General features: G+C 43.2%; 1 protein-coding gene across 1 annotated transcript in view; it reads left to right on the plus strand.

Moving 5' to 3' along the window:
* The window catches only part of SEC23A (SEC23 homolog A, COPII coat complex component), a 62,869-nt gene extending 38,546 nt beyond the window's left edge, over positions 1-24,323 (plus strand). The window contains exons 15-20 of the mRNA XM_056133183.1: positions 692-769; positions 2,858-3,019; positions 4,598-4,684; positions 7,200-7,355; positions 9,024-9,089; positions 22,929-24,323. Coding sequence (XP_055989158.1) covers positions 692-769; positions 2,858-3,019; positions 4,598-4,684; positions 7,200-7,355; positions 9,024-9,089; positions 22,929-23,018 — 639 coding nt within the window. The 3' untranslated portion in view covers positions 23,019-24,323. The remainder of the gene's footprint in view (positions 1-691; positions 770-2,857; positions 3,020-4,597; positions 4,685-7,199; positions 7,356-9,023; positions 9,090-22,928) is intronic.
* The last annotated feature ends 761 nt before the right edge of the window (positions 24,324-25,084 follow it).

Raw genomic sequence — 25,084 nt, forward strand, 5'->3', positions numbered from 1 at the left:
CTCTCCCTCTCTCTCCGCCCCCCCCCCCCCCCCCATTTGGGCATTTGGTTTGCAATAAATATACTGAGAGGCCATCATGTTTGGTCTTTTACCCACTTTCAGCACACATCTCCAGTCTAGAGCAATTCCTTCCAACCATCATTGTCATAATGGTCCCTTCTTTATCCAAAGTTCCCTTCCCCCCCCCTCCCCCCCTGTCCTTGAGGCAGGCTTCCAACCATGGACCATTTTCCTAGCTTTTTGTTTCTCCTGTCCTTGGGTGTTAGTCTCATACTATGGGTTTTTTTTTTTTGTTTGTTTGTTTGTGTGTGTATCCCACAAATGAGTATAGTCATTCTGTGTCTTCCCCTCTCCTTCTGACTTACTTCATTTTTCTGGCAGTTGACGTCATTTTAAGGTATAGCCCTAGAGGGCACACGTGAGAGTTTGGCCATTATATAAGAGAACTTTGTGTCAGAGATACTCTGGGTACAGAGAATTCAAATTCTTTTAAGATGAGTTGTTTGCTTCTGAAATAAAATGTATTTCTTTGGTTAAAATCAGTCACTTCATAATTTTTAAAATAATATTCTAGTTTTATTGTATATTAGGTATTTGGTTCCTACAGAAGATAGAGTATATATAGGTGACAGTCTTGGCTCTGTGTTGAGAAGGAAATGCATTACTAGTAACACAATTTTATTTTACTTAGTGTCAGAAATTTGGAGAGTATCACAAAGATGACCCGAGTTCCTTCAGATTTTCAGAAACTTTCTCCCTTTATCCACAGGTAAGTTGATAAAAGGATCATGCTCTTAACAGAGACAGCAACATTGGGCCTCATTTTAATTTTTGCCTTTTATTATTCATCTTTTGGAGTAGTATTGTGTTAGATTATTCTTTTGGTTAGCTAAATGTTGAGATAACTAAGAAATTATTATGCTATGAATAGTCAGTGAAAATTACAGTATTAAATATTTTAGATTTAATTTTACTTTTATAAGGTTGTTCACAATAGCTTATTACATTCAGTATTCCAACACCAATCCCACCATCATTACACCTTATCCACTGCCATTATTTCAGATTTTCCCAGCCACCATCCAAGAATGTCCCTATAGCAAGCCCTCAACAATTTATTTTGTATTGCTTGTTATAAAAAATTCTCTAAAAATGATAAAAAATGTTTTCTAAGAAGAAAGTTTGTGAAGTTTGAGTATCTCACTCTGGAGCCATTTAGCTCTTAAATAAGCAATTATTAACATGTTACAGGTTGGGCCTTGTGTACTAATAATACTTTTATTTTTATTGAGATTGGTTGCCTTCTACCCTACATACTATCCATTGTGAGCTACTCCTGGTACACCAGGGGTATAGAGTATGAGATGTCATTCCGGAAATTATGAAATTTTTAAGAAGGTGATACAGCCAGAGTTAAATTTTTAATGAATGGTGACTTTGGGGTCTGAGATATCTCTGCAGCTTGTTGATCTCTTCTGAGATTTATTTGTGAGTCTCTGGATCATGGCCAGTTAATGAGCTTATATGGCGCCAGAGGCAGTTTGTGGACATGACTGCCAGGTCCCTGGAAGAACGGGATGGGGACATTGCCCATCCCCGATTCTGTGAGAGCCTGGATATTTTGGTCACTAAACCCACATACCTGAGTTTTTCAGCAGACCCACTCATGAATGAGGCTCGTCTGAGTCTGTGGAGATCGTTCGTGACGTGGCAACAGTTGGTTTTTGGAGCTTTTCAGCTGCTGGGGCTCTGTTAGGGCAGATGGGGGAACTCACCCACCTTACTGCAAGGTAATCCCGGTTGTGAGGGTCAGCCTGGCACACGGTCTGGAGGCATCTCTGCAGCTTGTTGATTTCTTCCAAGGTTTATTTGTAAATCTCGAAATATAGTATTTTTATATTTTACTAGTAAATTAGTATTTTATTAGTGGCGAATAGGAATTAAGGGACAAGTAACATGTTATGTATTAAATGAAATTGTGCTTATGTTAGGTCCTTTATGGCGGTAGGGGCCTCCCAAGCAGTGCTCAGGAGAAACAACGCTCAGGAGGTCCAGTGGTTCTCAGGCAACTGGGCTGGCAATTCAATGCAAGGGCCCAAGGATGCTATGCACTTTGGGCCCCGTAGTGTTGGGGATACTTGAGCCACCCTGGCAGTTCTAGAGCCCCCTCCCTGGTGCTGTATCCACGATGACCATATGGTGCTGGGGATGAAACAGGCTGGCTAGGCATGAGTCCCAACCACTATACTACCTTTCAGACCTCTCCTTAAGGAAGAAAGGGGGAAAAAAAGCTGACTTGATGACTGGGGAGATAGTATAGTGGGTAAGCCTTGAGTGTGGCTTACCCAGGTTTGAACTTTGGTACCCCATCCGGTCATATTGCCCACCAAGCTTGCCAGAAGTAATCCCTGAGTGCAGAGCCAGGAATAATCTCTGAGTACCACCAGGTGTCGCCCAAAAACCAAAAAGGAAAAAATAAAAAGAAAAAAAGAAAAAGATTTTTCTAAGTGCAGTTTTGGGGAGTTATACAAAACATGTTTTGTTAATCTACTTTTATATTCTTTTATAGTGATTTCATAGTGGTAAGGGGTATTCAAGAAACCCCGAGCAGTGAGTAATGAGAGCAAACGATGTGGTTAATACGCCATCTACCATTTGTGTTTGAATCAGAACATTGTTCCTGTTATAAAAAATCATGACCAAGAACTTTCTAAAAGGCAGGGGGCTGGGATAGGGGGAAGAACTTTCCAGAGGAATACAATTAGTATTGTTAAGAGTTATAATCAAATTCTTTGTAATATTAACTTGTACTGTTAGAATCAGCGGAAATTATCATATATATTTTTTTATCTTGTAGTTTATGTTTCATTTAAGAAGATCTCCATTCTTGCAAGTTTTTAACAACAGTCCTGATGAGAGTTCATATTATCGGCACCATTTTATGCGTCAGGATCTAACCCAGTCCTTGATCATGATTCAACCCATTCTCTATGCATATTCTTTCAGTGGACCCCCAGAGGTAAGAGAGGAGGTTTGTTACTGCCATGTGTGCCATCAGGAAGGTGAAAACAACTAACTTTTCTTGAAATACAATTATTAGAATTTAATTAGAGAGCAGTACCTTAAGTTGTTTATATATTAATTGAAAATTTATTTCACTTGGCTATAAATAAAGAGAAAAAAGTTTTCTCCTTGTGATTGTACAAGAACTCTAAGATTTACTATCTTAACAACTTTTGTATATATCACATAGCAGAGTTAATTATATTTGTCATTTCTACATTGCATCCTTCATACTTGTAACTGGAAATTTATATTTTTTTAGATGCTTTCATCCACATATCCCTTTGCCCACCCTCCATTTCTATAGCTCCAATTATCAGAAGTTATCAGAATAACTTTTTTCCTATGAGGTATTTTTTATTTATTTATTTTTTTTTACGATTTCACATATAAAACATTGATCCTTAGGAAAATTACTTTTACGATATTTGATCTTGGATTCAGGAAAGTTTTATGAATACCTCTTCTTTTTATTTTGTTATAATGCATGTAAATTGTAGATGACTGGAAAAAACTAGGATAATATTTAGAAGAAACTGACATCTTGTCATCCCTAGTAGGATACCTACTTTTGTCAAAATCTAACCTTTCATTTAATCCACACATCAGTTCCATCAGTTTATTTTCTTAAGTTTTTGCTTACGACTTATTTTCTTAAGACTTTGCTCTTAGAGTTGTATTCTTTCTTGTTTGCATCATTACTTTATCTTTTTCTGGATCATTTCCATTAATTTAGAAACCTAAATGACACTTACACAAAACCTTTTAATTTCACGTTTTCTATAATTACAACTCCAGTTTTATTCAGTTCTATTCACAACTAAAGACAGAAAAGTTGTTCATAACATCAAGAGGTATTCTTATATATTTATTTATTTTTTGTGAGGGCCATACCCAGCAGTACTCAGCGTCCTTCCTGGCTGTATATTGGGAGTATCATGTAGTACCAGTGACCAAACCAAGGTCACAACCTCCAGTTCTTTGAGCTATCTTTTTGGTTTTTATTTACTTTTAATTTTGCTCGTATGTTTTGGGCTGGAGCGATAGCACAGCGGTAGGGCGTTTGCCTTGCACGCAGCCAACATGGCCGACCCGAGTTCGATTCCTCCGCCCCTCTCGGAGAGCCCGGCAAGCTACCGAGAGTATCTTGCCCGCACGGCAGAGCCTGGCAAGCTCCCCGTGACGTATTTGATATGCCAAACACAGTAACTTTTAATTTTAAAGAAAATTTTTATCAAGAGTTTTTAAAGGGGTAGGGAGAGAGTATAGTAGATAGGGTGCTTGCCCTGCATGTGGCTGACCCGGGTTTGATCCCAGCACCACATATGGTCCCCTGAGCACTGCCAGCAATAGAAATGACCCTTTGAGCTTAGAGCCAGGAGTAAGCTCCGAGCACTGTCAGGCATGCCCTCCCCTCAAGGTTTTGATTTATAGTATATAAATTCAAAATTTAAACATATTCTGAGATTTATTTTGTGGCTTTATGTAAGTAATTTCCTCCTCTAATCGAGAATCTTCTTTTTTGTGTTGTTAGCCGGTTCTTCTTGACAGCAGCAGCATTCTTGCAGATCGAATTCTTCTCATGGACACATTCTTCCAGATTTTGATTTATCATGGAGAGGTAAGAGTTTATGCTAGCTAAAGTCATGCACATGGATGAAGTCTTTTTTTAAAAAAATTTTTAAATAAATAGAAACTTTCTCCTTTTGAAAATGACTGTTTTCTTTGTTACAAACTTTTTCTTTCATGGACCTAACATTTATTAACTGTATTTATTTGTACTATAGGATTTTTGGTTTCACTTATAGTCTGCTGTGGTTTTCTGTTCATTTGTGCAAACAGACGTACAAAAGATTTTGACACACAGCATGGTGTTTTGAAAGAAAGAGCATACTTTGGGGTTTTAGCTACAGGCATCTTGAGAGGGGGGAAAGGGTAGCCAATAGGCGGACTTTCCTTTATTTTATGTAATAACGTTGAAAGTTTTCCACATGGGGACTGGAGAGAGAACTCCATGAGCTGGAGCATACACAGGAGGCCAGGGTTTGATCCCTGGCACCACAGATTCCCCAGAACCACCAGGAGCGACCCTCGAGCACTGAGCCTGAAGCAGTCCTTGAGCATTGTGGGGTATTGCCCAACACCAGCAGCAGCAGCAGTGTTCAGATTACTCCCCAGTGTGTAAAGCTCTTACAGAAAGATTCCACGTGATCTTGAAAACTCAATTAAGAGAGATGAATTTATAACATCACATAGTTGGAACGATAAATTGAAAAGTGGAATATGGGAGGAGCTATTAAGTTTTTATCTAATGTTGAGTAGAACTCTGTTTCTGCATGTATTTATTCAGCTATTTTGGAAGTGTTTCTATATGGAAAAACTACTCTAAAAGCTCAGGAAGGCACAGAACTTCTTTTGTTTTGGTTTGGGCCACCCGGCATGGCTGGGGACTGGCAACACGAGCTTGTGGTATACAGGCTGAAGGCTCACTGCCCAAGCACCAGCGTGCAGTGGGCACATGGGGTGTGGGTGGAGGTGCCTTGTCTGCAGGGTTCTAGGGGTTGAACTTATGTGCAAAGCGTGTGTTCCAGCCCTTTGCCCTATCTCCTGGGCCCCCAGCGGTTCTTTTTTCACAGACTGACACTAGTAGCTTGTGCAGATTTATTTTTCTATTTATTTTTTTAGTGTTAAGAGTTTTTCACTCACTGTTTTTTTTTCTACAATTATTTAGATTTGCCCTGTAGTACTTAAAGGCACTACTGAAAATATCCTTTAGAAAATATTGTCCAGGCTTTTGAAAGCTTGATTGTTGTTTTTTACTTGAACAGGTACTGTACCCTGTGTCTGTTCTTTTTTTTTTTTTTTATGGTGCCGTGACTGGAACCCAGCTCCTTCTCATACAGGTGAAGCGCCTGTGCTCTGTGACTGAGCCACATCCCTTGCTTAATGCTCTTCTGTTTTTTAAACGTTGATGCCTGTGATATCACACAACTCAGGCTCTTGTGTTACTGATTTTGACTTATTCAGATAGCTTGCTAATATGATTTAAGGAGGGAGAAATAAAAGAATGCGGATGATTATTCTTTTATTAAATATAGAAATATAAGATGATATGTAGGTATACATTGACTGATTCTATTACCTTAGAAACCAAACTTTTGAATGATTTAATCACAAATTTTTGAAGCTATTTAACTGAAAAGTTCTTCCTGTGTTCTTCTATAGATATTTTGTTTCTATAATTTTTCACTGCACTATAGCACTGTCCTCCCCGTTATTCATCGATTTACTCGATTGAGCCCAGTAACATTGTGGGACTTGTTGTTACTGTGCTTGGCATATTTAATACATCAAGGGTAGCTTGCCAGGCTTTGCTATGTGGGCGAGATACTCTCAATAGCTTGCTGGGCTCTCTGAGAGGGGCAAAGGAATCGAATTTGGGTTGGCCAGGTTGGCCTCATGCAAGGCAAATGCCCTACCCACTGTGCTACTGCTCCAGCCCATCTAATTTTAAATATTATATTGGTTGAATATGGCTTTATTAGTAAAGATTTTAGGGGGTCAGAGAGATAGTACACCAGGTAGGGCATTTACTTTTAATATGCGAGACCCAGGTTCAATTCTTGGCATCCCATAAGGTCCCCTGAACACTGCCAGGAGCAACCCCAAACAGAGAGGGGGAGTAGTCCCTGACCATTGCCTGGTGTGACCATTATACCAAAAGTAAGTTCAATAGATAAAAGAGAACAGATACATCTACATAGTACATACATCTGTCTACTTAAGAATACTAGACTTAGTATTGTTAAAAAATTCTGGATTAAATGCAGCAGTGTTCCATAATTTTTATTTATTTATTTATTTTTTTGCTTTTTGGGTCACACCCGGCAATGCACAGGGGTCACTCCTGGCTCCGCAGTCAGGACTTACCCCTGGTGGAGCTCAGGGGACCATATGGGATGCTGGGAATAGAACCTGGGTCAGCCGTGTGCAAGGCAAACGCCCTACCCGCTGTGCTATTGCTCCAGCTCCATGTTCCATAATTTTTAGACCGTTTTCTTTGGGTAAAAATTCTTTGTATTTTTTGATAAATAAGAACTTAAAAATAATAATTGCTTTCATTATTTTCAAATAAGACCATAGCACAATGGCGTAAGTCAGGTTACCAGGATATGCCTGAATATGAAAATTTTCGCCACCTTCTGCAAGCCCCTGTGGATGATGCACAGGAGATTCTTCACTCCAGGTTTCCCATGCCCAGATACATCGACACTGAACATGGGGGCAGCCAGGTACGGGCTTTAATTTGTTTTTGTATTTATTTGTTGCCAGACTTATAATTAGTTGCTTCTGTGTGCCTTCTGACATTCACTGGAATGAACTGCTCCACGAGGCAAATGGTTTGAGTGCAGAATAATAAAATTATTGACTGGTTTCTGAAATTTGGCAGTTTCTGCTGTCTTCTGCCTTCATTTCAGCTCTTCCAAGAGCCTGAGTGGTGGTGTCATGATATGCCAGCTTAGGAGGGAGAAGCCATGAACAGCTTGGGAAGTAACTTGGTGTATTTTATTGAAAGCCTTTATTTACTGATAGAGCTTATGAATGTGAAGTTTGTGTAATGCTTTTTCCCCCTGTTTTTCTCATTTTGTAATTTTAATTTTATAGACAGAGTCTTGTGTAGGAAATCATTATGGTATAAAACGGTTTTGGGAATTTTCAGAACAATAAGGATTAAATAAGATCTATACATATAGGATCTGGAGTGATAGTACTTTGAGTAGGTGCCTTGCATATAGCAGACTCAGGTTTGACCCTAGTACCACATATGGTCCCTGGAGCACTGCCAGGAGTGATCTTTGAGCACAAACCAGGAGTAAGCTGTGAGTACTCCAGTGTGTGGTCCCCAAAGAAAGACAAAAACCAAAACAAACCTAAAACAGAGATATGTATACATCATCCTTCTCTTGAGTTATGATAAGTAATTATAGGTTATGTTTACTTAATTGTACCTTAAAGACAGAAAATGTATGTTGTCTATTGATATATCGGTAGTGTCTTGCAGAGTATTAATAGTAACTATCGGTAACTATCACTCAGAAATGATAATCATTTTCAGGGTTTCACTATACTTACATAGTATATACTTAAATATGTCTATATACTTATATAGTTTTTATTTTCATAGTATATAGTATAGGAGCTGCCATGTATTTGCAAAGTTTATAGTAATTTCCATGCCTTGTCCTTTAACACTACTTAAAGTAGTGTTAACACTAATTAATACTATTTATATCTTATGTTTTATAGATAAAAAAATAAAACAGGAAACGGTATATGGAAGAATTAGGACTTGAATCCATGTTCTTGCTCTGTAGCTAGTGGTGTTACATTAAATTGCTTGCTTACAGAGTAGGAAACATTTTATATGGTACGAAGTGTCAAAAGCTGTAATTACCCTACTTTTTAACTAACTTATGACTGGTTCTTACATTAATGTTTTATGAAATGTAACACCATTTCTTTTACTGTGGTTACCATTTTCATGTTAAGTCATAGTGGATAAGAGGTAAAATTTGTGTAGGTTCTCATGGAATAGCCAGGCTATAGTTAAAAAATTTGAGAGTCATTATTTAAAAGAATTTACAGGTTTTTACTGCTGGTTCATCAGACTAACTATTTAGTAAATGTCACAATGATTCATCATCATTGTATACATTAATTTTTTTCATGCATAAATTTTATATTTTGACTTGGCTTATAATGATTATTATAAATAGATGATTTGAGAAAAGTTGTGTTTATCATTTATTTGTAATATATAGTGATCTTCATGTCTCAAACTTTATTTAAAGATATATTGGATAAAATAAATAATTTTATGTGGCATAATGTATTTGTTGAGTATATTATTAACTAAATCTAATTTTGATGTGTAATGTTATTTCTGCTTTATTTTAAAGGCTCGTTTTCTGCTTTCAAAAGTCAACCCTTCACAGACTCATAATAATATGTATGCCTGGGGACAGGTGAGTATAGAATTGGAAATTATTTCTGTGTTTATAGCTTCTTACTGAGTATGTATTTGGTGACAATTTCTGTTGTAAAAGTAATGAAAAATAAGAATCGTGAATGCAATTAGTGTTCATATCAAATTGAACTTCTTCATATTGCAAGTTTAGCCCTGTACCCCTGAGACAAAAAAAGCAATAAAAATAATATAGGATGAAAAGAGATGATCTTGGCTTAATTCTAGGTCATGAACCATAAAAAAGCAGAATAAGTCAGGAGAGATCAGGAATCATAGTTGAGCAGGACAGATTGAAAGCCTACAAGTTATTATTTCATTTTCATTTCATTTCATCATCCTGTTAATCGTCGATTGCCTCGAGCAGGCCCCAGTAACGTCTCTTTCATCCTAGCCCTGAGATTATATTCAGGGCTCTTTAGGAGAATGAGACCCATCATTGTTACTGGTATTTGGCATATTTGGTAGGCCACGGGGAGTTTGCCAGACTCTGCCCTGTGGGCAGGCTACATTCGACAGCCTGCAAGTTTGTCCAAAGTAGGAATGAGATAATAAGATGTCGCGCGGCCGCGAATGCGGCCGCGCGGTTCCGGGATCTGTATTTTATAGTCTCTGAGTCTTGGCCGCTGATGGGATTACACGGCGCCAGGGGGCCAGGTGGTGGGTGTGACCCCCGCCTACTGGAATTTGGAGGATCTGGGTGGAAGATGCTCGACTCCAATTCGAGTAGGCTTGGAGGTCTCGGCCCCGGAACCCGCGTGGCTTTGTCCCTCTGCCAGTACCTTCAGGTGTGCGGAGAGTGGTCTCAGCATGGTGGTGGCTGGTCCTGGAGGTCTCCGGCTGCCGTAGCCCTGGCCGGGGCGGGGAGGAAAGCTCAACCCGCTCCCCTCCAAGGGACTCCGGGAAGGAACACCGAGGCGCGGGGGCAGAGACTGCACTGCTCTCGTCCGGGATCTGGATTTTATAGTCTCTGAGTCTTGGCCGCTGATGGGATTACACGGCGCCAGGGGGCCAGGTGGTGGGTGTGACCCCCGCCTACTGGAATTTGGAGGATCTGGGTGGAAGATGCTCGACTCCAATTCGAGTAGGCTTGGAGGTCTCGGCCCCGGAACCCGCGTGGCTTTGTCCCTCTGCCAGTACCTTCAGGTGTGCGGAGAGTGGTCTCAGCATGGTGGTGGCTGGTCCTGGAGGTCTCCGGCTGCCGTAGCCCTGGCCGGGGCGGGGAGGAAAGCTCAACCCGCTCCCCTCCAAGGGACTCCGGGAAGGAACACCGAGGCGCGGGGGCAGAGACTGCACTGCTCTCGTCCGGGATCTGGATTTTATAGTCTCTGAGTCTTGGCCGCTGATGGGATTACACGGCGCCAGGGGGCCAGGTGGTGGGTGTGACCCCCGCCTACTGGAATTTGGAGGATCTGGGTGGAAGATGCTCGACTCCAATTCGAGTAGGCTTGGAGGTCTCGGCCCCGGAACCCGCGTGGCTTTGTCCCTCTGCCAGTACCTTCAGGTGTGCGGAGAGTGGTCTCAGCATGGTGGTGGCTGGTCCTGGAGGTCTCCGGCTGCCGTAGCCCTGGCCGGGGCGGGGAGGAAAGCTCAACCCGCTCCCCTCCAAGGGACTCCGGGAAGGAACACCGAGGCGCGGGGGCAGAGACTGCACTGCTCTCGTCCGGGATCTGGATTTTATAGTCTCTGAGTCTTGGCCGCTGATGGGATTACACGGCGCCAGGGGGCCAGGTGGTGGGTGTGACCCCCGCCTACTGGAATTTGGAGGATCTGGGTGGAAGATGCTCGACTCCAATTCGAGTAGGCTTGGAGGTCTCGGCCCCGGAACCCGCGTGGCTTTGTCCCTCTGCCAGTACCTTCAGGTGTGCGGAGAGTGGTCTCAGCATGGTGGTGGCTGGTCCTGGAGGTCTCCGGCTGCCGTAGCCCTGGCCGGGGCGGGGAGGAAAGCTCAACCCGCTCCCCTCCAAGGGACTCCGGGAAGGAACACCGAGGCGCGGGGGCAGAGACTGCACTGCTCTCGTCCGGGATCTGGATTTTATAGTCTCTGAGTCTTGGCCGCTGATGGGATTACACGGCGCCAGGGGGCCAGGTGGTGGGTGTGACCCCCGCCTACTGGAATTTGGAGGATCTGGGTGGAAGATGCTCGACTCCAATTCGAGTAGGCTTGGAGGTCTCGGCCCCGGAACCCGCGTGGCTTTGTCCCTCTGCCAGTACCTTCAGGTGTGCGGAGAGTGGTCTCAGCATGGTGGTGGCTGGTCCTGGAGGTCTCCGGCTGCCGTAGCCCTGGCCGGGGCGGGGAGGAAAGCTCAACCCGCTCCCCTCCAAGGGACTCCGGGAAGGAACACCGAGGCGCGGGGGCAGAGACTGCACTGCTCTCGTCCGGGATCTGGATTTTATAGTCTCTGAGTCTTGGCCGCTGATGGGATTACACGGCGCCAGGGGGCCAGGTGGTGGGTGTGACCCCCGCCTACTGGAATTTGGAGGATCTGGGTGGAAGATGCTCGACTCCAATTCGAGTAGGCTTGGAGGTCTCGGCCCCGGAACCCGCGTGGCTTTGTCCCTCTGCCAGTACCTTCAGGTGTGCGGAGAGTGGTCTCAGCATGGTGGTGGCTGGTCCTGGAGGTCTCCGGCTGCCGTAGCCCTGGCCGGGGCGGGGAGGAAAGCTCAACCCGCTCCCCTCCAAGGGACTCCGGGAAGGAACACCGAGGCGCGGGGGCAGAGACTGCACTGCTCTCGTCCGGGATCTGGATTTTATAGTCTCTGAGTCTTGGCCGCTGATGGGATTACACGGCGCCAGGGGGCCAGGTGGTGGGTGTGACCCCCGCCTACTGGAATTTGGAGGATCTGGGTGGAAGATGCTCGACTCCAATTCGAGTAGGCTTGGAGGTCTCGGCCCCGGAACCCGCGTGGCTTTGTCCCTCTGCCAGTACCTTCAGGTGTGCGGAGAGTGGTCTCAGCATGGTGGTGGCTGGTCCTGGAGGTCTCCGGCTGCCGTAGCCCTGGCCGGGGCGGGGAGGAAAGCTCAACCCGCTCCCCTCCAAGGGACTCCGGGAAGGAACACCGAGGCGCGGGGGCAGAGACTGCACTGCTCTCGTCCGGGATCTGGATTTTATAGTCTCTGAGTCTTGGCCGCTGATGGGATTACACGGCGCCAGGGGGCCAGGTGGTGGGTGTGACCCCCGCCTACTGGAATTTGGAGGATCTGGGTGGAAGATGCTCGACTCCAATTCGAGTAGGCTTGGAGGTCTCGGCCCCGGAACCCGCGTGGCTTTGTCCCTCTGCCAGTACCTTCAGGTGTGCGGAGAGTGGTCTCAGCATGGTGGTGGCTGGTCCTGGAGGTCTCCGGCTGCCGTAGCCCTGGCCGGGGCGGGGAGGAAAGCTCAACCCGCTCCCCTCCAAGGGACTCCGGGAAGGAACACCGAGGCGCGGGGGCAGAGACTGCACTGCTCTCGTCCGGGATCTGGATTTTATAGTCTCTGAGTCTTGGCCGCTGATGGGATTACACGGCGCCAGGGGGCCAGGTGGTGGGTGTGACCCCCGCCTACTGGAATTTGGAGGATCTGGGTGGAAGATGCTCGACTCCAATTCGAGTAGGCTTGGAGGTCTCGGCCCCGGAACCCGCGTGGCTTTGTCCCTCTGCCAGTACCTTCAGGTGTGCGGAGAGTGGTCTCAGCATGGTGGTGGCTGGTCCTGGAGGTCTCCGGCTGCCGTAGCCCTGGCCGGGGCGGGGAGGAAAGCTCAACCCGCTCCCCTCCAAGGGACTCCGGGAAGGAACACCGAGGCGCGGGGGCAGAGACTGCACTGCTCTCGTCCGGGATCTGGATTTTATAGTCTCTGAGTCTTGGCCGCTGATGGGATTACACGGCGCCAGGGGGCCAGGTGGTGGGTGTGACCCCCGCCTACTGGAATTTGGAGGATCTGGGTGGAAGATGCTCGACTCCAATTCGAGTAGGCTTGGAGGTCTCGGCCCCGGAACCCGCGTGGCTTTGTCCCTCTGCCAGTACCTTCAGGTGTGCGGAGAGTGGTCTCAGCATGGTGGTGGCTGGTCCTGGAGGTCTCCGGCTGCCGTAGCCCTGGCCGGGGCGGGGAGGAAAGCTCAACCCGCTCCCCTCCAAGGGACTCCGGGAAGGAACACCGAGGCGCGGGGGCAGAGACTGCACTGCTCTCGTCCGGGATCTGGATTTTATAGTCTCTGAGTCTTGGCCGCTGATGGGATTACACGGCGCCAGGGGGCCAGGTGGTGGGTGTGACCCCCGCCTACTGGAATTTGGAGGATCTGGGTGGAAGATGCTCGACTCCAATTCGAGTAGGCTTGGAGGTCTCGGCCCCGGAACCCGCGTGGCTTTGTCCCTCTGCCAGTACCTTCAGGTGTGCGGAGAGTGGTCTCAGCATGGTGGTGGCTGGTCCTGGAGGTCTCCGGCTGCCGTAGCCCTGGCCGGGGCGGGGAGGAAAGCTCAACCCGCTCCCCTCCAAGGGACTCCGGGAAGGAACACCGAGGCGCGGGGGCAGAGACTGCACTGCTCTCGTCCGGGATCTGGATTTTATAGTCTCTGAGTCTTGGCCGCTGATGGGATTACACGGCGCCAGGGGGCCAGGTGGTGGGTGTGACCCCCGCCTACTGGAATTTGGAGGATCTGGGTGGAAGATGCTCGACTCCAATTCGAGTAGGCTTGGAGGTCTCGGCCCCGGAACCCGCGTGGCTTTGTCCCTCTGCCAGTACCTTCAGGTGTGCGGAGAGTGGTCTCAGCATGGTGGTGGCTGGTCCTGGAGGTCTCCGGCTGCCGTAGCCCTGGCCGGGGCGGGGAGGAAAGCTCAACCCGCTCCCCTCCAAGGGACTCCGGGAAGGAACACCGAGGCGCGGGGGCAGAGACTGCACTGCTCTCGTCCGGGATCTGGATTTTATAGTCTCTGAGTCTTGGCCGCTGATGGGATTACACGGCGCCAGGGGGCCAGGTGGTGGGTGTGACCCCCGCCTACTGGAATTTGGAGGATCTGGGTGGAAGATGCTCGACTCCAATTCGAGTAGGCTTGGAGGTCTCGGCCCCGGAACCCGCGTGGCTTTGTCCCTCTGCCAGTACCTTCAGGTGTGCGGAGAGTGGTCTCAGCATGGTGGTGGCTGGTCCTGGAGGTCTCCGGCTGCCGTAGCCCTAGTTATTATTAATTTGTCTTAATTCCTTAGAAGTCTTAGGACTGCTTGGTATAATATATCAACAGTTATCAAGTATCCTTATGTAGGACTCTACTGTATTGGTGCTTTAACCCAGTGATCACCTGCATTTGAAGAACTACAAGTATACTACTAAAGATAATATACGTACTTAAGTAATTAAAATACCAGGCAAATGGCGTGTTTGCTTTTAGGGGAATATATAAAGTGGGTTCTAGAAGAGGAAGATGGGGGCTACCCACTATCTGTACAGTGTGTAGGGAGCTTGCAATGTAAACCTATCTGGGTTTGATCCTTGGCACACATGTGATCCCCTAAACCCTGCTAGGAGTAATGATTCCTGAGTGCAGAGATGGGAGTAGGCTGGAGTCTCCTCCTAGTTGCCCCCCTCACCCCCCCCCCCCACACCAACAAAAAATGACAAAAGAAAACAAAAAAGCCCAGAAACAAAACTAATAAAAATGGAAGAACAAAAGAATCCACTTGGTGGCAGCAGGAGAGAGTATGAACAAAATGAACAAAAAAGCAGCACAGAAAAGAGACATTTACTACTAGAATGGTGGGTTGATAAATATTAGAACTCAGGAAGCATCATAATCACTGTGGTGGTTAAGCATTGGTAACAAAGCAGATCATTTTTTGCAAAAACAGAATGAGAAGATCTTCAAACCTCTGTGTTTGGTTATACACTGAGTTAATAGGTAAACACTGAGTTAATAGAGATGAATTTTTCTTTTGGAGGTGTGTGTGTGTGTGTGTGTGTGTGTGTGTGTGTGTGTGTGTGTGTGTGTGTTCCTGGGTCCATGCCATGTTTGGTTATATACTGAGTTAATAGATGAATTTTTTTGGGGGGGAGGGGTGTGTGTGTATGTGTGTGTGTGTGTGTGTTCCTGGCTCCATGCCGTGTTTGGTTATATACTGAGTTAATAGATGAATTTTTCTTTGGGAGGGGTGTGTGTGTGTGTGTGTGTGTGTGTGTGTGTATGTGTGTGTGTGTTTGGGCCATTCTCAGCTGTTCTTTGAACTTAATACTGGCCCTATGCTCAGGGATTACTCTTAATGGTGCTTGGGTGATCATATGGCAGGGATTGAATTGGGTGGATGCAAGGCAAGCACCTTAACCTCTGTGCCATCTCTTTGACCCTGTATTTGAGTTTCTGTGACTGCTGCATAGCCCTTGAGTTTCCTGTAGGCATTTTATAATCAGCATATCCCAGATTTTTCTTAGCTCTTCCGTACCATCATGTTCTTCCTGAAATTCCTGTCATTACAAGGAACCCCATTGTATGCTCTCTCAACCTCCAAGTCTTTAATCTCTAGTCATTTATATTTTCTGTCTTCTGCCACTAATTGTCAAAAGCAGTTTGACTATTCCCTCCTTTCCCAGTCTCTAACAAGCCTTGTTCCTATCTACATGATCTGTTGAAATTACTTGGACTCAGTGCTTCAGCTTCTTCCTCCGTTCTGTCATTGATCAAATGGTCTCCCTCTGAGCACTTCTTAGTCATCGCACTACTTGTCTGCTGCAACAGCTCCTTATTGAGTTCTAGAAACTCTTTATGTGGCTGTTGAGAATCTTTTATCCTGTAAATCAAATACATTTTTCTCTTTTTTGCTCTGTCTTTTTAGTCATACTGGATTTCTTATACCAATTTGAATACTTACACAGGTTTTTATCTCTGACACTCTGTCCCCATCACCCCTGTAATAACTTGGTTATCCCTGAACACTGAATTCAGAATTCACTGCCTACAGGAAACCTTTGTGCTGAGTGATTGGATTTGTGTCGTATTCCTAGCTTTCATTTCTTTTTGCCTCTTTCATTTGTTTATAAATTACTTAAACTTATTGCCATTTTCATTTCTGACTTCGCCAAAATCTTTCAACATCTTTTGTTGAATATAATAGTTCTACTGGGGATAAATGGTATAAGAGGTCTGTGAAAAGTTGAGGATGAATATGCCTTTGTGATAAATAAATTGGGTGCAAGATCTAAAAGTCCTGAAAGGTGAGGGAGTTCTGGAGCAAGGGAAAGAACTACTCAGGATTATGAAAAGGGAACATAGCATGGGTGAGAGAAAAAACTTATGCTCAAAAAATGGATCATTTTCATTTTCACCAAGCCTCTTTCACTTACTAGGGGAACAAAAAGGCCTGGCATAATATTATGTGAGAGGTGGGAGTATGGAGAGTGTCATGGGTCAGTCTTCTTTATTCTTAATTCTAGTCAGCTGAGTGAGTATTGCTTTAGTCTTTTTGTGACTAAGTTTCCTAGAATATGAAAATGACTACCCCCTTGGTTTTCCTGGGTTTAAATTACAAAACTGAGTTGTTGGTAGACTTATAAAATAAAGAACTTGTTGAATTATTAAGAATGGAGAAACTTTGTTTTAGGCTGGCAGTTAAAAATGCAGACTCTGCAAGTTACTTCACTTTTTTTTGGCTTTCTTTCCTATTACAGAGTTTAGATATACTTGCTTGGTATGCATTGCGGTACTCAGTAGTACTATTAGTTTTCCTTGAAATTAGTGGAAAAAAATAAAGTTATTTCAAGTAGAAAAGAAAACCTATTTAAAAATTTGAAGTTTAAAAGTTTGAAGATTAGGGGCTAGAGCAGAAGTGCAGTGGGTAGGGTGTTTTCCTTGCATGTAGCCAACTGGGTTTGATTCCCGGCTTCTCATATGGTTCCCATATGGTCCCCTAAGCACTGCCAGGAATAATTCCTGAGTGCAGAGCCAGGAGTAAGCCTGAGAACAGCTAGATGTGGTCCAAAAACAGAAGTTTGAAGATTATTATTATTGCTGGAGTTAGTGATGTTAGAGGCATAATAAACAGTTCTTTCTCTGAATCTATGATTTGTTTTTGTTTTTGTGCCACACTGGTGGTATGTTGGGTTTACTCCTGTCTTTGCGTAGGGATTACTCCTGACGGGGCTTGGGGATTGAATTTGGGTCTGCTTTGTGCAAGGCAAGAACCCTACCTCCTATACGATCTCTCGGGATCTATGCTAGTTTTTAATTTTATTTTATTTGGCATTTTGGGCCATACCTGGCAATGATCAGGACTTAGTCCTGGCTCTGCACCTAGGGATCTCTTCTGGCAGTACTCGGGGATCATGTGGAATGCCAGGAATTGAACCTGAGTCATCCACATACTAAGCAAGTACCCTACTCACTGTTCTGACTCTGGCACAAATGATACTTTTTTTTTCCCTCTTGTTTTTAGGTCACAGCCAACAGGGCTTGGGGGCTAATACCAGCTCTGTCTTCTCTTTGTGACTAAGAGGAGACTATGTAGTGCCAGGCATTGAATTGGGACCTCCCAAGTGCTAAGCCTGTACTTTGCCTATGATCTATCTCTCCAGTTCACTGAACTCTTAATTGGCAAAGCACTTCTCTGATGTGGGTATTTTTACCCACATCAAAAAGGATGTAGAGGGGAATGGGAGGTAGTACAATGATGAGGGTGCAGACATAGCTTGTACCTGATTTGGGTTTGATGCTTGGCACTGCACTATCTCTCCAGCATCTCCGGGTTTGGTCCTGGAGGCCCCTGAGCACATCTGGTGTGGCCCAAACAGCATTACATCCTCAGGCTCCAGCACCACTGCTGGTGTCGCTGGCTGAGTAGCACCGAGAATTGCTTTTGTGCCCCGCCTGAACACTGCTCTCAAGGCTCTCCTATAAATAGAATAAAACAAAAATATAAAACCAGAAAAAAAAATAGGGACTTTTATAAAAGTTAAGTAGGACTGTAGCACTGTCCTTCCATTTTTCATCGATTTGCTCGAGTGGGCAAATCCATTGTGAGACTAGTTACTGTTTTTGGCATATCGAATACATCACAGGTAGCTTGCCAGGTTCTACTGTGTGGACAGGATATTCTCGGTCTCTCCCTCTCTCCCTCCCTTCCTCTCCTTCCCTCCTTTCCTCTCTTTTTTTCTCTCTCTCTCCACTCCTCTCTTTTTCTCTCTCTCTCCCCACCCCTACCCCCAGAATTTAGACTGTAGAGACTGAGGCTCAGGGGAAATGTAGTAGAGAGTCTTTTTTAAAAAATTGGGTGGGAAAAGGAGAGAGAATAAAAGGGAATGCTCTGCCACTGAGGCAGGGTGGGGGTGGTGGGAGGGATACAGGGAACAAAGGTGGGAGAGAATGCACCCTGGATGGGTAAACGATCATTGTATGACTGTAATGCAAACACAAAAGTTCGTAAGTTTTTATCTGTACCCCACAGTGATTCGCTGATAAAAATAAATTAACGCAACAATGTAGGTGATTGAAAAGAATAAAAAAAAAAATTGGGATGGAGGGTTGAAGAGATAGTACAGCAGGTACGAAGCTTGTCTTGCACACAGCTGACCGATTTTAATCCCTGGCATCTCATATGGCCCCCTGAACACCACCAGAAGTGATCCCTGAGCACAGAGCCGGAAGCAAGCCCCAAGCATCCCTGGGTTTGGCCCCCAAACAAACAAAAACTAAAATTGAGAAGGCTCAGGCCTGCTAGGCAGTGCTGCTTGCCGGTTGTCCGGGAGGGGCGGAGGAATTGAACCTTTCTTAAATCATATAGCTTGCTCATGGCATACTATCCACGTGAATCTGACCTGAAAATCCAAATCTTCAGTCATTAAGGTAAATTGATAATTTTGTTAGCAAGTCATTTCACTTAAAATGACAGCATCTAAGAAATGCATTAGTTTTTCTTTGGTCAGAGATCCATGTATCTGGTGTTGTGTTCTCTGGATGGCCTGAAGAGGGCACGAGTGCAACACTATTGTTATGGCTGTGCTGAAAGCACTTCACAGGCTGATTCAAGCTTAGATCTTTCTGTCTAATCCTCAGCATGCTTTAAAGGGAAAACTAGGGGCTGGAGTGATAGCACAGCGGGTAGGGTGGGTAGGGTGGTTGCCTGGCACCTGGTGGCCCGGGTTCGACTCCCAGCATCCTATATGGTCCCCTGAGCGCCTCCAGGAGTAATTCCTGAGAGCAGGAGTTAACCCCTGTGCATTGCTGGGTATGACCCCCCAAAAAAAGGGAAAACCAGTAGCAAATGTTTGATAACACTGAGTTATTATGTAAAATTCCTACACACACATACACACACACACACACACACACACACACACACACATATAGCCCAGGGAAATGAATCTCTGAGATTAAGTGGATTGAGGTCACGGTCACAATGCTCCCGTTGTTCATTGATTTGCTCGAGCGGGCCCAGTAACATCTCCATCATGAGACTTGTTACTGTGTTTGGCATATTGAATATGTCACAGGTAGCTTTCCAGGCTTTGCCGTGCAGGCGAGATACTGAGCCTGGTAGCTTGCCGGCCTCTACATGGAAAATATCATGCTAAGCGAAATGAGCCAGAAAGAGAGGGACAGACATAGAAAGATTGCATTCATCTGGGGAATATAAAGTAACAGAATAGGAGACTAACCCCCAAGAATAGCTGTCATAAATACCAGGAGGTTCACTCCAGGGCTTGGAGCCCACCCGCACACTTTAGGGGTAAAGGCAGCTCAGATAGAGAAGGGAGCACCAAATAAAAGGTGTTGGGAAGATCCGCCCAGGATGGGAGATGCATGCTGAAAGTAAACTACAGACCGAACATGATTGCCACCCAATGTCTCTTTTGCAAACCACAGCACCCAATAGGAGAGAGAGAACAAAAGGGAATGCCCTGCCATAGAGGCAGGGTGGGATGAGGGGATGGGGGGGTAGGAGGGATACTGGGATTGGTGGGGGTGGAGAATGGGCACTGGTGGAGGAATGGGTACTTGATCATTGTATAACTGAAACCCAAGCACAAAAATTTGTAAGTTTACAACTGTACCTCATGGTGTTTCACTAATAAAAATTTAAAATTATTTTATAATAAGTATTACTAATAATTGAATTTAGCTTCTGTGACTTTCTTGATATAGTAACCCTGGTCCTCACAACAATACATCCAAAATTGTATATTGTATATTGTCATTCCTACCTCAAAATTGAGGGAAATTATAAGAGGTTGCACTTGAAATATATTAATATATAAAATAGTTTTAATTTAAATAAATTAACACTGCTTCACTTCCTCCAACATTTATCATTATTTGTATTTTTTCTGTACCTACGTATTAAATAAAATTATTGAAGAATCAAAAAAAATGGGGAGTGGGATGGGGTGGGGCAAGTCAGGAATAGTAATATAAAGTAAAATTTAGGAGCTGCCAGGTTATTTTTAATTTGTCATATATTTGAGAAGATTGCTTCTTTGTGTTAAATATGGATGTAGAACATGGAAAAGTATTAGTCATATTTTTCAAGAGGTAATAATCGAAGCTAAAGTTTGTTGTATACCTGTCTCAGGTATCTTTCTATTTGTTTTACATTATTTAACTATTACATCAATCAGATGAAATAGTTTCAGTTATTATTCTTAATTTTCAGCTGAAAAGACACAGAGCACTTAAGTGGTCTCCTTGTAGTAACACAGGCAGTGAGTGGCAGAGCCAGGATTTGAGCACAAGCAAAATGATTCCATTAAACTTTGGCATTCATAGTGCAGTTGCTGTTTTCTATCATAAAGTTTTCAGTTCTTTAAACAAACACATGAAAGTACATAATAAAATGGATTTTCCTTTATTCAAGAGAGGTGACTGTGCCTCTGGTTATGTCATACAGAACTGCAGGATCTATAAATGCTTTTCTCACATTTTCACCAATTTACTAGCTTGAAAATTACATAATTTCCCTGATTTAGACTCTTTATATTTACTGATTATATAAGAACTTGAGTATTAGGTGAAGATTTTAAAACCTGATTATACAATGTTCTAGAAAACGTTTTTCTTCATGTAATAAAACTTAGTTTTGAGGACTATATTACCAAGGTCATTCTGTCAATACAGTTTTTATTAAAATATAAGTTAGGTGCATTACATTTGAAATTCATCCATATCCCAGCTTGGGGTTTGTACTTCTTTTTATTATTATTATTGAGTTTTTTCTTTTCTCTTATGCTTCAAAAGTAAAAGTATTTTACTTTTTAAAAAGGAAGTTAGGAATACCCCTTATTAATTCTCGTTAATTGCTTAGAACCTACAGGAATCAGTGAAAATGATTTGAAAATTTCTAAGCATCATTTAATAAAAGTGATGTCAGTTGACTGCAGTTCACAGGGTTGCCCCACTCCGGCTGTCTGGAGTGTCTTGTGCTAAAGGTGGGTTGACCACAATGTCCTATTGTGCTGTCAACATTCTATTCTCCATGGAGTGTACTTTGCTTAAATCTACCTGCTTTCTTTGGCTACTGGAAAGAAAAAAAAAAAAAATATATATATATATAAAATATATATGTTATATATACACATAAATTTTCTTCACTACTAGCATTTCTGTTAAAATATGTACAGTTGCAATTTTACTTTAGTGAGTAGTCAACAATAATTTTACCTTGGGAGACTTCTTAGTAGCACTGTAGCATTGTAGCACTGTCCTCCTGTTGTTCATCAATTTGCTTGACCGGGCACCAGTAATGTCTGCATTGTGAGACTTGTTACTGTTTTTGGCATTTCAAATACACCATGGGGGAGAGCTTTCCAGGCTCTGCCATGCGGGTGGGATACTCTCGGTAGCTTGTGGGGCTCTCGGGAGGGATGGAGGAATTGAACCCGGGTCGGTCGCATGCAAGGCAAATGCCCTGCCCGCTGTGTTATCTCTCCAACCCTACTCCTTAGTAAGTGATAAAAATACCAATATGGGGACTGGAGTGATAGTACAGCGGGTAAGGTGTTTTCCTTGCATGTGGCCAACCGGGCTTCCCGGGCATCCCTGGCACTGCGTATCTAAGTCTTGCCCAGGGTACCTTAGCTCAGAGCTAGATGTAAGTCCTTAACACAGCCAGGTGTGGCCCACTTTCATGCCCCCCACCTCCTCCCTTCCTCCTTAAAAAATTAAGTTGGAGTTAGGGGAGGTAACTCAAGTGATAGAGCATTTGTTAGAGGCCCTGTGTCTGATCTGAGCTCTGACACTCATGGTCCTAAGGTGCAGCCTTAGTGGCCAGAACCTCTGCATCTCAATGGCACTCCATTGCCAGGCAAGCATTAGTAGACCTGGCCCACAAGGAAATCCACTGGGTCTGGTCTCTATTGGAAAAATTCCTTCCCACTGAGCTCATTCTAACACCAGCAATTACAATAGAAATTGAGTACTTGGATTAGTGTGGACTGTGCTCATTGGGGATGAGGCCCTTAGCCCTGCTGCCCACTCAGGTGCCTCTGCTTGTTTTCAAACAGAAAATACTACCGAGTTTTGGTGTCTAGAATTTGGGGCAGTGATTCTTGGGATTGAATCATTGGTTCTATAATTGAACTCAGTCTGACTGCTTTATTTTGGGGTATTATAAAGCCTTAGTCTTTCTGGTTCCTGGCCCCCATCGTGGGTCACTTACCTCAGCCTAAGCTCAGGTGTGATCTCAGGAGATCCTGAAATTTTACCGGTAGAGACTCCTCTTCTGAGGAACTAGGGATATGGCCAGTTGGGAGTCCTTGTTACACAATAGGAACATGGGTATTCTACTGTAAATAAGTTTCCTGTGCTTTAAATATTTGCTTCCACATTACTTACACATTTTCAATCGTCCCTCTTTGTATTACTCATAGAAAATATCTTTCTGTTCCTCTAGGAATCTGGAGCACCTATTCTCACAGATGATGTTAGTTTACAAGTTTTCATGGATCACTTGAAGAAGCTTGCGGTATCAAGTGCTGCTTGAAGTGTTAAACATATTAGGGACACTGAAGATGATGAAATATTTTGGTTCTCTTTTTTTTTTCCTCGTTTCATTTTATCTGTGGAAACCAACGGAGATCACTCTAGACTCTTAGTGTGGTTTTAGACAAAATATGGGGAAATGTTCACTTTTGTAGATTTAGCTGGGATATAAGAGCGATAAGAACAAATTTTTTTTGCTTGCCTCAGTATTATAACTGGTGTTAGAAATTTGAAGTCTATAAAATTTTATTATGTTAAAGCGTAAAAATAGTCTGCCTTGCACTGCAGAGTCCCAACTCATTTGTATATTGCAGACAACTCCAAAGTGGCACTGATTATTCTTACTGACTTTTTGAAAACTTGTTTCTTAATTTTGGCCAGAAAGTGAACAAAATCATCATCTGTAATGATAAAGATGAACGTTTTTTTTTTCTGTTCATTGAATATTTTTTTGAGATTTTCAGCATTAATGTACACACTTATTCTATATTTACTTTGTTATGGCAGATTTATTTTTATGATTATTTGTTTAGGAATTTTTTGAGTTTATGGTGATTTTCATGAAGATAATGTTTTCGGCCATTTGGAGAAATAATTTAAGTTGAGAAGTTTTGTAAGGTATCAGACCTACAGCTGACAGTAAATGCAAAAGTCTCAGAAAGTACCTAACTTCGGTGATTAAATGTGATATTTTATCCCCCAAAGTGAGATAGAAAAGACATCATTTTGCCAGCATACATTTTAGAAAGCTTTTGCAGTAAAATGACTGTTTTGACTACTAAAACAAATTTGGTTTTCACTACATGATTTTGTTGTTTTCCCTTGTTTTTCTGAGGTAAACTTTACTTAATATTCTTCAGTATTTTAACTCTGTTTTGGGAGTTTACACAATAATTTTTGTTTCTGCCTCTTTTGTGAAATTATTAAGTTGTTCTTATTAAAACAGTATTATATAGTAATTTTTTTAATTATATCATGTGGTGATGTTCAGTTTTTCTTTTTGATTTATTAATACCAACTTTTACCTTTTAAAGTTTACTTGTAGCACATGTTTACATTGCTAAAGCCAGATATGTTTGACAATGAAACTTACATCATGTACTGCAAATAAAAGGTGGTGCTATGATATATGCTCATTGAAAGGAAAGTTTTGATGATTGCACTTGCATGAACACAATCTTATGATGACAAAATAGAAACAAAAATGTTTATATGTTATATTCAGTTAGATTAGTTAAATTTCTCTTTTATTTGAATGAAACTGTGCTCAGTCTAAATACCAATAAAACAAACTTTTTCTCTGTTTCCTTGCTTGCTTATCTTGAAATCTAGGAAGGCCTGAGAACCCTATTGTAAAATTAAATATTTAAAGTCTGCTATTATTGCATTTATTTGTACCAAAAAAAAATTGTACTTAGGCCTGGAGTGAGAGTACATCAGGTAGGGCGCTTGCTTTGCACGCAGCCAACTGGGTTCCAACCTCAGCACCTCGTGTGGTTCTCCAAGCTGATGAGGAGTGATCTCTGAGTACAGAGCCAGCAGTATGCTCTGAGTACAACTGGGTGTGCCCCCCCCCCAAATAAAAATAAAAGCCTCCCAATATTTACTCACTCTCCCATCCCTGCAGAGTTTTTTGTTTGAATAGGAAATTGTGATTTTGCGTTAGGTTTAAATTGATAAAAGATAAATGTTCAGATGGCCCAGCATCTTAAGTTACATCCCTTATGCATCTTAGAAAGTTTTTGTAGTACAATGACTGTTGTAATTGCTAAACCAAATTCGGTTTTTATTTTTTAACTGAATGTTTTATTCTCTGAAGTGATAGTTGGTACTTAATGGTAAACTCTGCTCTGCTTCTGAGTCAATTACAGCTGTAGGTGCTAATGTATCTCTGTACTTAACAGATAAGGGTCAGCAAATATTTCCGCATACCCTTAAAACTTGTCATTTGGAAGAAGTCACCAGAATACTTATGAGCTTTTTATATAGACCATTGAAGGAAGAAATATTTAACACTCTTAATTGACTTAAAGTAGATAAAAAAATATTGTTTGGGGTCTAGAGAAA

This window comes from Sorex fumeus, unplaced genomic scaffold (genome assembly GCF_029834395.1).
Source record: "Sorex fumeus unplaced genomic scaffold, SorFum_2.1 ptg000098l, whole genome shotgun sequence".
Classification (NCBI taxonomy): Eukaryota; Metazoa; Chordata; class Mammalia; order Eulipotyphla; family Soricidae; genus Sorex; species Sorex fumeus.